Here is a 13,917-nt window from a genome sequence, read left to right as displayed (position 1 = left end):
CTTCCTCACTGCAGCTCTCACTGCTACCTAGTACTGGAATGCCCTCTCGTAATTCATCCAGCTACACCTACCTCCAAATTCTACTTATTATTCCAAGACAAGCTCAAAGACACTTGCTTCCTGAAGCATTTCAGGAGTCTGCCAATCATGAATTCCTAACATTACTTTTTGTCCTAGGTTATTGATATACACATGCTTTACTTCCCCTAGAGACTATAAATCCAGAATTTCAATCTTTAATGCCAACTATGCAACTTTCCCAAAATATACATGTCAAGACCCCACCCTAAAATCTCCTGGAGTAAGGCCCCAGGCATGTACATTTAAGAGTATGAACCACAAGTAATTTGGGGGCGGGGGGCACATCATAACTGAAAAATGAAAGAGGTCTCAAAACGTACAAGTCCCATGGTGCCTTGTATATATAGTAGAGATTCAAATACTTGCTGAATTCATTCATTCAGCTTTATGATAGACATAAAAAACTGAAAAACAAAAAATCCTTGGTTCAAGCTATCAAAATAGTATTTATTGGGCAAAAAAGAGAATAAACAGACCTTTATAATATTGTATTGCTATGTTAGAAACAGTGCTGGTTGTTTAAGAAGAAAGAGAAGACACCTAACCTAGCTTGGGAACTTGGGGTGGGAGAGTTTCAGGCACAGAGAACAGCATATGCTAAGGCACAAAGGCAAGAGAACAAGGCACATTTCAGGACCTAACAGGCTGTGAAGCTGGTGAATAGAGTACAAAGTAGAGAGAGTTGGTGCTGAAACTGCACGGAGGGAGGCAGATGCCAGGCCATGCAAGGTCTCTTAGGCCATGTTAAAGGGTGTGAATTTTTATGATGAACAAATCAATTCACCTTTCAATATCAGGTATTATACGGTCATTTTATGTCCAAGAAGAAACATGGGAATGAACATTAATATTACCTACTAAGGTATATGAGCAACTTAAAATCAATATAATGACATTGGAGAAGGAGATACACTTTAAGCTTATTCTCCAGCAAAGGTGATGGACTTGCACAGACTCATCTTGGCCTCTTTTGAAACAATGGCATTCTGGTGTGTCATCTGGATGCACATATAGCCATTACATAAAAGGAATCTGATATGGGAATCAAACTACCACAGAGGATCCCAAACTCAGTTTGCTTGACTGATACCAGGGTGGCTATATCATAGCATCCTAGGAAATGATACTACTTTGCTGCTTCTAATTCTGTTTTGATGAATTCTGAGATAGATACACAGGGGAAGCAGTGTTTGAGAAGGTTTACTGGTAAAATAATCTATTCCAATAATTTACCACTAGAAGCAGTTCAAAGAGGCATAAACAGAAGCCTCTCTTATCGGTGATCACTGGCCCCAGCAAAGTCCAAGTTTGGCTTGTTGCCTCTCATAAATACATACCGTCCCCCCTGCTGGGTACTTTGGCTGATAGACTATTTTCTGTCCGACTCTCTTCTTCAGCTTTTTCCATTTGCTCAGTTTTGGGTTCCTCTTTCCTCTCAAACTGCGGTGCCTCCTGAGGCTGAAGGTCTGAAGGAGTGCCTGGTCTAGCAGATGAGGTGGAGGTTTGGGGGGTTTCCTCACTAGCTTCTGTAACATGACGTAATCTTAAATTAACAACTTAGGAAACTTTTAGTTTGATTTTTTTTTTTTAAAAGTAAAGGACAAAAATGAGCCTTACCAACTCCTACTCTGTCTGTCTTTTCTCCTTCCTTCTTATTTGTCTTATCGGGTTCTTTGGCTTCTTCATTATGGCTACCTTCAGAGTCAGAGCATTCCTCCCCTTCTTCTACAGGCCGGAAGTCCATCTCCTGCTCTTCTGGGATAGGCTCTTTCTGTACTTTCTGTAGCAAGAAAATTAAGCCAAAGATTAACAGCATATTTGGATTTGGAAGAAGGTCAGTACCTGTCATAATATTTAAAACAAATTTCTTACCTTTAGAGACAGGAATGCTCCAGATGAGTCAAATGTGCCCATTTCTTCTTCAGCATCCTCTAAGCACCATTCAGGCAAGCTATCCCTGTCATCATCTATGCTTCCACTGCCAGAGCGCACCCTTCGGTAACCCCGTTCATCATCCCGTTCTCGAAAATCAAACTCAAACCTTCGCCGTCGTTCCATGTGTTCCCGCCAGCCTGCAGAACGAGGGCCATCTGGGATGAAGAGGAGGACACAAACCTTAAAAAGTTTTATGACAGTATTTGAGAAAGAAAACCATAGATAGGAAACAAAGGAGGAAACTACAACTGACAGCAAATTCAAATGGATCAATCTACTAAAGAGAAAATTAGGCAAATGAAACAAAGCTCAAGGCTCAGTATTATATACGATACACCATCACTAAGTGACAACAGTAGTTATCTTCATTAACTACTGAGTCACACAACATACTCTAAAGCTTTTAAAGATAAATTCAAAACAAATCATTTTTAAAGGACAGTTCTTCAAAGTACATACTTTTAATAAGCTCTAGATATCTGACTGAAATGCTGATAGGCCACTCACGTGGCCCATTCCTAGCCCAGATTTACAGCACTGGATATCTTTCCATACTGAGGTCCATGCCTTCCCTTTGGCAAGTCTTAAAGCATTTTCTTTCTTCTGATGAAAATATCATTCTTTATGGATAAGACCAGCTCCCTTGATAATATAATAATATCCAGGATACTATGATATTATGTCAATTCATAATATCAAACTCATCATGTCCACTTACCAGCGCTAGGATCCCATTTGTAATTCTGATTCCCAAAAAAAGTCATGGAATTATAGCACTGACATGTCATATTTGGCCCACTATCCTAGTTTTATAGTTTAAGAAGCAAAACCTCTGACAGCAGAAGTAACGTGCATAATGAAAAGTAGAACTAGAATCCAATTCTGCATCCTCTACTGCTTTTTCCACAATAACATGCTTACTCTCCTTTCCCTTTTCTCTCATCTCTTAACTCTCCCTAGGAGTTTTAATTTAATACTCCCAGGGACATTCCTAAATCCACCCTTGCATATTATGTAGCACATCTACTTTCCAACAAAAAATGAATGCCTAAGACTAAAAGCTACAAGTTAAGGTATTTTCTCTTAAAAAAAAAAAAAAAGGCGGGGGGGGGGAGGGGTGGTTCTTGTTAAAATCTGACAAACCTGAGCCTAAGAGAGTCTTAAGAAGAGACACGTTTTAACCTATATCTTTGACTGCTTTCTCTGTGGGAGACACCAAAAGAAATGAGGTCAAAGTTAAATGTTACTATACTACTGAGGCCCAATTTGCTAAAACCAGCAATCTAAAAATCAAACTGAAAACCAAAGGGCAAAATGTTAAAACACCAAATACAAGTAGCATCTTATAAGCCACTTACAAAAAGGTAAGAAAACATTATTCTCCCACTTCCCACACTTAACTTACAACAACAAAACACAATTTACTATCTTCTATGAAAATGAAGGAATTTTATACCCAGATTGCCTAAGTGTTAACCTAGAGTCATTATCCCAAAGAAGTGCTCATGATCAAAAGCTGAATTCCAGAGTACTCTGTCTGCTACTCTCATTTCTAAGTATGCACTGTGATAGGAATCTATCCTTCTAGGCATGTGGCTCATTCTTCCCTCTTAACTAAGTTTCCTAAGTTCACCTCCCAGAGTGGGTGCTTAGCTGTCCTTAAGGCTCCCAACTCCATACATATCCAACTGTGAGCCATACTTTAATAAAACTATATACCATAATTTTTTTGTTGTCTTAAATAGTTAATAAAATTTTATTCACGAAACTAAATTTAGCAGATAAGGCACATCTCTAGCTTATTAAGACTGACCACTGCTTTATAGACCTTATATCAGAACTAAAGTTTGATACTATTTTCATAAGTCAAAATCATGATATTTAAAATTTTAATCAAAGCCTAATAAAGGATTAACTAAAATGTTAAGAGTAACTGATAACAACTGATATAATCAGACTTATTTTTAATATGCTGGGTTGAAAAAGTAGATGGTATTTTTTTAATGCCTATTTACAGTGTTTTTTCAGCCCCCATGCATCTTTATGTCCCCCAAACTGTCTTTTTAAAATATATGTATAAAAAATTTGGAAAATTGTCAAGTTGATGACACAACTGACATGAAAAGTCAAATACTGGAGAGAAGGATTTAGAAAAGATGGGGGGAAAAAAAAAGGACTATATATATCCAAAATCTAAGCTCTTGGGTGAGGAGGGTAAGTGGTAGAATATAACACTAAAGTTTTACTTTTAACTCGCTTTAATAGAATCAACATCAGACGTTTGGGCTCAGAAACACTGTTCATCTTCCAAAACATTCACCTTGTTTGTTTTTGATCAGCTGGAATTTTTCTTCTTGCTCAGCCCAGATCCTGTCCATTCTTTTAGTGAATGCTTGTTAGGAACATAGTCTACAAACCCTTCTGCTTACAGGCAAGCTCAGCACAAAATGCCGTGATGCCTTGAAGAGAACTATAACAGTTGGTTGCCCAGGACACAGACTGATGAGAATTGCCTAAATAACTGTGATGCAAACAATGCCCACTAACGACAGAAAACTCGCCCAAGAGTCAGCCAATGAGGAGTTGGGGTAAAAGCATTATAACTCTATCCAAAGATTAACTTCACTAAGTTTCCACCTACCCACAACGCCATAAAGCACCCTGAATGCCTGTTATAATGTTAACTCAGACCGGGACTAACGGTTTGTTTATAACTTGATTTTAAAAAATAAATAAAAAGAGTTTACATTATTATTATAACTTCCTCTATTAAAGTAAGCTTCCTTGGCATACGGCCAATAGGTAAAACAATGTTATGCATGTGAAATTCAAAAGACATGTACACACTCTTTGTATGCTTCAGTTCTGCATAACCCCATGATTCAAACTACAGTGGCATCTGACGATCATGAGGCATAGAATCAGCACTTGGGTAGGGAACGATCTTTGACACAAAGCACCAGTGTCTTCAATTACCAGCATATCCAATGTCGGGGAAGAACAGTTTGAAGCATTCTTAAGAGTCAAACAGAAGAACTTATAAAACCACGACTTATAAAACCTTAACTTATAAAACCATAAAAATCATTATTCTCTCTTTTTCTAAAGTTAGAGGGACAAAAGAATAAACTTGTGATTATGTTTTTGACCTGGGTTTAAAGTTTATTCTTCAAATGAGCAGAAATCACATTTTTAGGACAAAAAGAGAAAAAAAAAGAATAAATCCTCTCTTATGCAGGAAAAAAACCTCATTTTAGGGGGAGCCCATATTCCTAAGTAAGCATATAATAATCACCTAAGAAAAACGCATGCTGAAAAAAGATTCAAAAATTTAGGAAAACTGAATGAAACCCTCTCTCATTTTTGCAGTGAAGGGCAGGTGCTTCCCATTAAACCACACTGCCCCAGAAAAATAAAAGTGACTTTAATCAACTAAATAGATGTGGGGAATATTTTACGTTAAAAATTTTTGTGGGAGCAAGACTGAGTGTGACGACATAAACGTGACCCATCTTGTTTTTCTTTGCCAGTTTATGTTTTCTACTTTATCCCTCACAATTCCCACCAAATCCTCACTATTTCGGCCCCTGTGTGCTTTTACTCAGCAGAATTCTTACCAGGACTGTGAGGCCGCCACCTCTCTCCATCCCTCCTTGATCCAGCTAGTCGCCAACCTCCATCTTCATCTTCTCCATTCTGTTCCTCTCTAAAAATACGCCAATTTTCACTTTCTGATCGTATAAATTCATGCTTTCTTCCCACTGATGTTGGCCCACCTTCCTCAAAATTTGGTCTCCCTGTAAAGAAAATGAGTCAACATAAGCCTCAGCCAGCAAGGATTTTGAACAGACTTGATTGCTCAAATCAAGCTTTTCTGCAAATGTGTCCATTTCAACGTTCAGGCAGTATAAGTAACTGTGGATATATGTGTATATTATTAGGCACATTTCTCAAAGCTGAATGTTCTAAGACTGTGAAATTATTTTTTTAAACAAAATAATATGCGCATTTTTAAAAAGGTTATGTAATGAAAAGTGAATCAACCTTCCCGCTACAGAAGAGCCCCCCAGAGTCTTGCTCCCCAGAAGTAACCACCATCAACAGCTTCTTATAAAGCCTTCCAAACACTGCCCACGGCTATACTTATGCATATATATACAGAGCTCTCATTCACACTCACAAACACTACCCTCAGGCTGTTACATGTGTTGTTTTGTACCCTTGCTGTTTTCACTTGGCAGTCCTTCCTTACCAGCATATACTTCTTTTTGTCCATTTTTAAGTCATACAATATTTTTAACTATATGATTTACTAAATCAACTTAACTTATTTAATCAACTTCTACTGGTGATTCTGTCCAAATAGGATATCTGTAAACTTCAACCTCTCTTCTATTCCAAAACAGATTGTAAGCTCAAAACCAGAGAGTGGAGGCACTCTACTTTTCCTTTACTCTAGCACCTAGTACACTACAGGTGTACAACAAATTGCTTTGGAACAGAATTCAAAGCTAAGCTATGTCTAACCTGATGCAACTCAAGAGCTACATTAACAGTGAAAGAGAGCCTGTGATGCCAAGTAAACTAAGTTGGTTTCAAAGAACAAGAGAATTCTGAACTGTGCAAATTCTTCAGTCACCATACCACATGTGCTACCACTTACAATTCACAACAAATTACCCAAAATCTCACATTAAAGTATGTAGCTGAATATCCGAAACATACATTGATGTCTTCAGTTTATAACAATAAAATATACAAATTCTCACAGTAACAACCTCAATTCCTTTCATTAAACCATATTAAAAGTGAAAAAAATTGTACATTTGAAAATGAGGAAATTCTAATTTCTGGTCATCCTCTTATATTCAATTTCACATGTATTAAGATTCCATATCCTGTTCACCCAAACAGTTATTAGGTTGTTACAAGATATTATTCTATTACAGAATAATCTTGGAATGGGGGGGTACAATTATTTGCTGGGCAAAATACCCTTATTATGACAGGCAGCCTCTAAGATAGCCCTCAACAATCCCTGACTTCTGGCCTCTGTGTAATTCCCTCACCTTAAGTGTGGGCTGGACTTATTACTGACTTGCTCCTAACAGAATCCAGCAGAAGTGATGAGATGTCACTTCTGATACTAAGTTAAAAACTTCCATCTTGGACGCTCTCTCTGAGGGAATCCAGCGGCCCTGTTGTGAGGCAGCCCTGTGGAGAAGCCCACATGGCAAAGAACGGAGGCTTGCCAACAGCCTCGTGAGTGAGCTTGGAAGCGGATCCAACCCCAGATGAGCCCTGAGATGACTGCAGCCTCATGAGAGACCCAGGCCAGAACCACCTAGCTAAGCTGCTCCATCCTGGCCCACAGAAACTGAGAAAATAAATGTTTGCTGCTTTCAGCCACTAAGTTTTGGGGTAACTTGTTACATGGCCACAGTTAATAAAAACACTCACTTAACTGATTTAATCTTCATAACAATACTCAGTATTAGAAATTATTCTTCCCATTTTACAGCTGAGAATATTGAGGCTCAAAAAGATAACCCAGGAGAATTGTCCAAAATCACACACCACTATTTAAATGACATAGGATTCAAATCTTAACCTTCTGACTCATTTAACCAATATTTATTGCATATTGCACTAAGTGCCAAGTTTTATGAATTCAAGTATAGATACATTCCATGTCTGCCCTTGGGTGAGAAGGGTCAGAAGACATTCCAGGTTCTCTTGCTCAGAATAAGAAGGGATGAGACATTTTACAAAGCCCACATCCATTATATGACTTGATGAAAAATATAGCTATGCTCACAGAAGAAAAATTTAAAACAAAGAAATCCCTAATGTGTATAAATTGATAAGTGATGGGAAATGACTTTTAACACATGTAAATCATTCAGTCACAAGCAATATGTGCCAGGCATATTGAGAATACAATCGCCTGATGGATGAGCTGGTCAAAACACTCATTTTCATCTACTTTTACACTATGTCTTTGAGAAGTAATGAATGTACCAAAATAAGCAAAGGAAACCCACCAATGGCAAAATGCTTAACGCATCAAAAACTGGTCATTACAGTTTTTTCTAACAGATGATAAGTTGCAAAAAATTAAAGATATTAAAAATAAAAATCCCAGTAATTCCTCAACCATAGAAATAGAACTCTACGTATCTGTGGTTAGCTTTTACATAACATCTTTAAAATGTAGTTTCAATCAGTGTACCCACTATTTTGTAATCTAAATAGCAAATACTTCTCTGTGATTATACATCTTACTGATAATATAAATGGATACATAGCAGGTATACCTTGCAGCTGTTGCACTATCTAATAGATTATTCCCCACTGGACATTTACATCATAACTAACTTTTTGAGAACTAGATAACAAGGAAGAAATATCTGTGTGCGTATGTGTTTTGTTTTTCTGAACTACTACTTCTGAAAAAAAACTTCAAAGAGTAAAATTACTAGGTCAAATGACAGACTTCATACATTGACATACCTTTCTCTCCTCCTCAAAAAAAGGGTAGGTAAGACCACCAGACCATTTTAGATTATCAAAACTAAGTGCTGCTATCCTTTTGAAGCTTTTCTACTTTAATGGTTGTAAAATGGTATACTAATGTGGCTCGAATATGAATTTTTCACATCAAAGATTTTTCATATTGTTTGCTGACTTTATTTCCCTTTATGTGAATAATTTGCCTGCATTTTTTCCTAAACTAGCAGCTTCTATAACCTTCATAACTGTCAAGTCCTACATATACTTTTCATATTGGTACCTAGGAATAAGAAAAATATAAAGGACAGGATAGGGTAAAAATAGGGAAACTAAAGGAAGAAAAAAATCTGGCTTTTCTGCTTACTGCAAACTCATAATTCTCAACCTGCTGGAAAATCTGTACCTCATTAAGTTTAAATGACTATTTATACCATTCTTTGTTCCAAAAAGGATTTGTGACAGAAATTTTGAAGATATAGAGGAGCACAGTACTAAAGAAAGAATGAAGATCGTGGAGTCATAGACCTGATTTTAACTTGTCTCCAATTCTGATCTGTACACCTTGACTAAAGAAGACCCCATTCCTAATATGAAAGAGGGTATGTGTGTGTGCGTGCGTGTGTGTGTATTACTGAGGCAGCTGTCTGAATTTACACAAACACTAGCCAATTCCAGTTCAAAAATTCTATAACAAAGGAGTTCAGATCTTGTTACCAAGTGCTTGTTTCTACAAAATAATTCCTAAAAACTGCAATATATTTTTTGATATATCAAATGTTGCATAACGAGTAACTGAAACAGAAAGATCTGGGTGACAACTTCTCCAGTAAACCAAGGAAAACCAGAATAATATAATTCTGACATGCCAAACATATCCCACATGTAAGTGCAAGGTAAAGAAAGTTTTGCGTTCAGGCATCACTGTCATTTTCATAAGAGAAGGATGAAAAGGATTCAAGAACTTTTAAATGTACCATACTCATCTCCTCCCCCTATCTTTAAGAAAACTTACTATTGGACTTCCCTGGTGGTGCAGTGGTAAGAATCCGCCTGTCAATGCAGGGGACACGGGTTCGAGCCCTGGTCCGGGAAGATCCCACATGCCACAGAGCAACTAAGCCCGTGCACCACAACTACTGAGCCTGCGCTCTAGAGCTCATGAGCCACAACTACTAAAGCCCGCGCCTGGAGCCCGTGCTCCGCAACAAGAGAAGCCACCGCTATGAGAAGTCCCCGCACCGCAAGAGAGTAGCACCCGCTCGCCACAACAAGAGAAAGCCCGCATGCAGCAACGAAGACCCAATGCAGCCAAAAATAAATGAATGAATGAATGAATGAAAACTTATTATTGAAGTATAACATTCATATCAAGAAGTACACAAATCATAAATGTACAATTCAGAGTTTTCACAAAGCAATATATATCCACCTAACTACTAAGATTTAAAAAAAAAATTTATCAGGACCTCTCAAAAGTCTTCATGTCCCCCCAGTCGGCCCTTACCAAGGTAAATGCTATCCTGCCTTCTATCTCCAAAGATTAGTTTTGCCTATTTTTGAACTTTTTTCTATAAACGGAATATTAGTTTACGTCTGGCTTTTTTTTTTACTGAAGTATAGTTGTTTAATTAACAGTGTTGTGTTAATTTCTGCTGTACATCAAAGTGATTTAGTTATACATATATACATGCCCTTTTTTTAATATTCTTTTCCATCATGGTTTATCACAGGGTATTGAATATAGTTCTCTGTGCTGTACAGTAGGACCTATTGTTTACCCATTCTATATATAAAAGCTTACATCTGTTAATCCCAACCTCCCACTGCACCCCTCCCCCAACCCCCCCTCCCTTGGTAACCACAAGTCTGTTCTCTATGTCCATGATTCTGTTTCATAGAAAGGTTCATTTGTGTCATATTTTAGATTCCACATATAAGTGATATCATATGGTATTTGTCTTTCTCTTTCTGACTTACTTCACTTAGTACGATAATCTCTAGTTGCATCCATGTTGCTGCAAATGGCATTATTTCATTCCTTTTTACAGCTGAGTAGTATTCCATTGTATATATGTACCACATCTTTTTTATCCATTCATCTGTTGTTTCCACGTCTTGGCTATTGTGAACAGTGCTGCTATGAACACAGGGGTGCATGTATCTTTTTGAACTAGAGTTTTGTCTGGGTATATGCCCAGGAGTGGAATTGCTAGATCATATGGTAATTCTATTTTTAGTCTTCTGAGGAACCTCCCTATTGTTTTCCATAGTGGCTGTACCAACTTACATTCCCACCAACAGTGCAGGAGGGTTCCCTTTTCTCTTACCTCTCCAGCATTTGTTATTTGTAGAGTTTTTTTTGTGTTTTTTTTTTCTGGCGGCACCTCATGGTTAGTGGGATCTTAGTTCCCCAACCAGGGACTGAACCCAGGCCCTCGGCAGTGAAGGCTGGGAATCCTAACCACTGGACCACCAGGGAATTCCCTGTTATTTGTACAGTTTTTATTGATGGCCATTCTGACTGGTGTGAGGTGGTACCTCGTTGTAGTTTTGATTTGCATTTCTCTAATAATTAAGAGACATCAAGCATCTTTTCATGTACTATTGACCACTCGTATTTCTTCTTTGGAGAAATGTCTATTTAGGTCTTCTACCCATTTTTCAATTGAAAAATGGGTTTGTTTTTTTGTTGTTGAGTTGTATGAGCTGTTTGTATATTTTGGAAATTAAGCCCTTGTCAGTCGCTTTGTTTGCAAATATTTTCTCCCATTCTGTAGTATGTCTGGCTTCTTTCATTGAACATTACGGGAAATTCACCCACGTTGTTACAGAGAACAGAAGCTTGTTCTTTTGCACTGTGGTATGGGATCTCATTGTATGAACAGACCACAATGTATTACTCTACTACTGATTTAGGTTGTTTCTAGTTTTCTGCTATTATAAACTGCGCTGCTATAAACATTACTGGATGTGAAATTTGGTAAGCGTATGTTTCCAATTCTGTTGGTATTTACCTAGGAGTGAAACTGCTGGGCCATAAGGTATATTCAACTTCAGTAAGTACTACCAAGTATTTTCCCAGAGAAACAGTACTACTATACCATTTTTTGCTTGTTTGTTTACTCATACCTCTAGCACACATTAAGATGAGTGCTTTCTCCATGAACAAATACAGTTAAAGACATATGACTGAAAATAAAGAAGAGACTTAGACATAGCACCTACCCTCCAGGTCCACAGTCCAGGGACACACATGTAAACAAATGACTTGATACATTACAGTTGACAAAATGCATTGATATATCTCATCCGATACTCATAATAACCACAAGGGTTGAGTCAACCTTACCATCTTTTTTTTTTTTTTTTAAAACACCCAAAGATTTTATTAGGGGAAATGCCTGCATGAAAGGAAGGAGGGAAGAAGCCAGGGAAGGCTGGGAGAGCCATCAGACCAAGATGCAAGGCACGGTTAGATACTTGATAAAGATTTATTGAAGAAATTAGGAGCTTCTTTAAGAACTTTGAAGTTAGGGGTCAGAATGATAAAAGTTACATTCACATAACTTCTTACAGATAATAACATGAAAGAATTTTAGGGCAAAAGAAATCTTAGATATAAACTAATCCTGGGTAGTGACTGTGAGAGCCAAGGACTTCACAGGGTCCTGGGCTTCACTCTGTGCTGGGACCAGCCACTGGACTGGACTGGAGCAGGGAGCTCATTTACCTTCAACCTTACCATCTTTATTGTTCCCGTGAGGAAAGGGATACCTGTAGGGGGATCTCCCACGGTCACACAGCTGAGTAGTGACCAAATCAGAAATAGAACATAGATGTTCAAACTCCTAATCCAGGGTTTACTCACAAATTAAACCCATCAGAAGCAGCCAGAAATTCTACAAAAATAAAGTAGAAAAAGGAAGTTCTGTGATCTAAGTCTAAAGAGCTCTAAAAAGGCAACAGACATATCATGCATAGAAAAGCTTGGGGATAGAGACTGCCTAGGTGTCTAAATGGAACTAAATTTGTTAACCTTCCAGCAGATAAACGATAACAAAATGTGTACCCCTGAAAAAAATGTTAAGATCAACTTAATATATAACAATATAAAAATTTTACTCAAAATTATTTTGAGGGGTAAAAAAAGACTTCAAGTACAATCTAATAGAATATACATTTCCAATTACTACTAATATAATTTACAATATAAATTATACTGTATGCAAGAATTGCTCTAAAACATTAAAATAAATCCTTTCTAACCTAAATGATTACAGCAGATTTGTACGTATTTAAATTTGGGTGGGAAGTGAGGGTGCCAAAAAACTTTATAATGAGTTAACTCATTACAGGGTTAAAAAATATATATATATTTGTGTATTACTGACATAATTTAAAATAAATGATAAAGTTGTTCATGGGCAACTCAGAAGATAATATCTAAAGCTCCTTTAATGTCTAAAAATTACATGACTCCAAAGTGGCCAGGGCTAAAATGAATGAGGGACACCCACACCCACATGGCCTTTCTCAGCACTTAAAATCAGTCTTCCTCTTTCCATACCATCAGCAACATGACAAAGTTGAGTAGCCAAATATTTTAGTTGACTTTTTAAAAAATCTTAACAGATTAATATGTAAACAAGATGATTTAAAGGTAAACATAATTAAATAATTTACAAATTAATGCCTGAACTAAATATTTCTAACCTATAGTCAACAAATGAGCTTGGGGCTATGAATCCTTAAACTGGAAGCACATATCACGCTGGCATGCTTTTATCTTTTTTCAGGGAAAAGGGTCTAAGGTTTTTGCCAGGGTCTTAAAGGTGTCTATGACCTCTAAAAGGTAAAGAAATATAAATTTAAAATATATTTTTTTCTATTCAATATGGCAAGCATGACAGTCTTATGAGCAAACTACACTACCTGTATAACACATTTTACATTCTTACATCAACAATTCCTCAAGATGTATAAAAGGTGCTAAAATACAATTGCACTACATATATAAATACTTTCCCCAATGGAAATAAATACTTGGTTGTTTCTGCCTGAATGTATTGTCTAAATAGGACTCTTCTAAAAATAAAATAAAATTAAAATGCAGTATTGGTTTTAGTCTGGTGTAATTGAGTGGACTTCCTAAGGAGAAAGAGCAGTAAAAGGGCACCTGTGTGCATGTTTGACTTACAGCCAGAAATGGTGTTTATGGAAAACTTCAGATGGAGCAAAAAGGCACTCAGCCAACAAAATCTACAGCTGTGAAACTTGGAACTCAGAAGCGCCCAAACTCCAAAAGCAAAAGCGGAATTATGGGACAGACTTTGAAGCTTGTTTATGTGCAAATTTTTCTAGCAAGTAACTTTGTATTTCTCTATTCAG

General features: G+C 37.2%; 1 protein-coding gene across 6 annotated transcripts in view; it reads right to left on the bottom strand.

The window, feature by feature from the left end:
- Window positions 1–13,917, bottom strand: part of GIGYF2 (GRB10 interacting GYF protein 2) — a 126,689-nt gene that overhangs the window by 51,601 nt on the left and 61,171 nt on the right. For all 6 annotated transcript variants that reach the window (XR_009700791.1, XM_061188610.1, XM_061188588.1 and 3 more), the window contains 4 exons: window positions 5,634–5,813; window positions 1,954–2,171; window positions 1,699–1,861; window positions 1,419–1,607 (listed from right to left, as the gene is read on the bottom strand). Coding sequence is in view for 5 of the 6 variants with exons in the window: in XM_061188610.1 (XP_061044593.1) it covers window positions 1,419–1,607; window positions 1,699–1,861; window positions 1,954–2,171; window positions 5,634–5,813 (750 nt within the window). In the remaining variant the exon portion in view is untranslated. The remainder of the gene's footprint in view (window positions 1–1,418; window positions 1,608–1,698; window positions 1,862–1,953; window positions 2,172–5,633; window positions 5,814–13,917) is intronic.

The sequence above is a fragment of the Eubalaena glacialis genome, chromosome 1 (assembly GCF_028564815.1).
Source record: "Eubalaena glacialis isolate mEubGla1 chromosome 1, mEubGla1.1.hap2.+ XY, whole genome shotgun sequence".
Classification (NCBI taxonomy): Eukaryota; Metazoa; Chordata; class Mammalia; order Artiodactyla; family Balaenidae; genus Eubalaena; species Eubalaena glacialis.
This window is presented reverse-complemented; position numbering and strand designations above follow the sequence as displayed.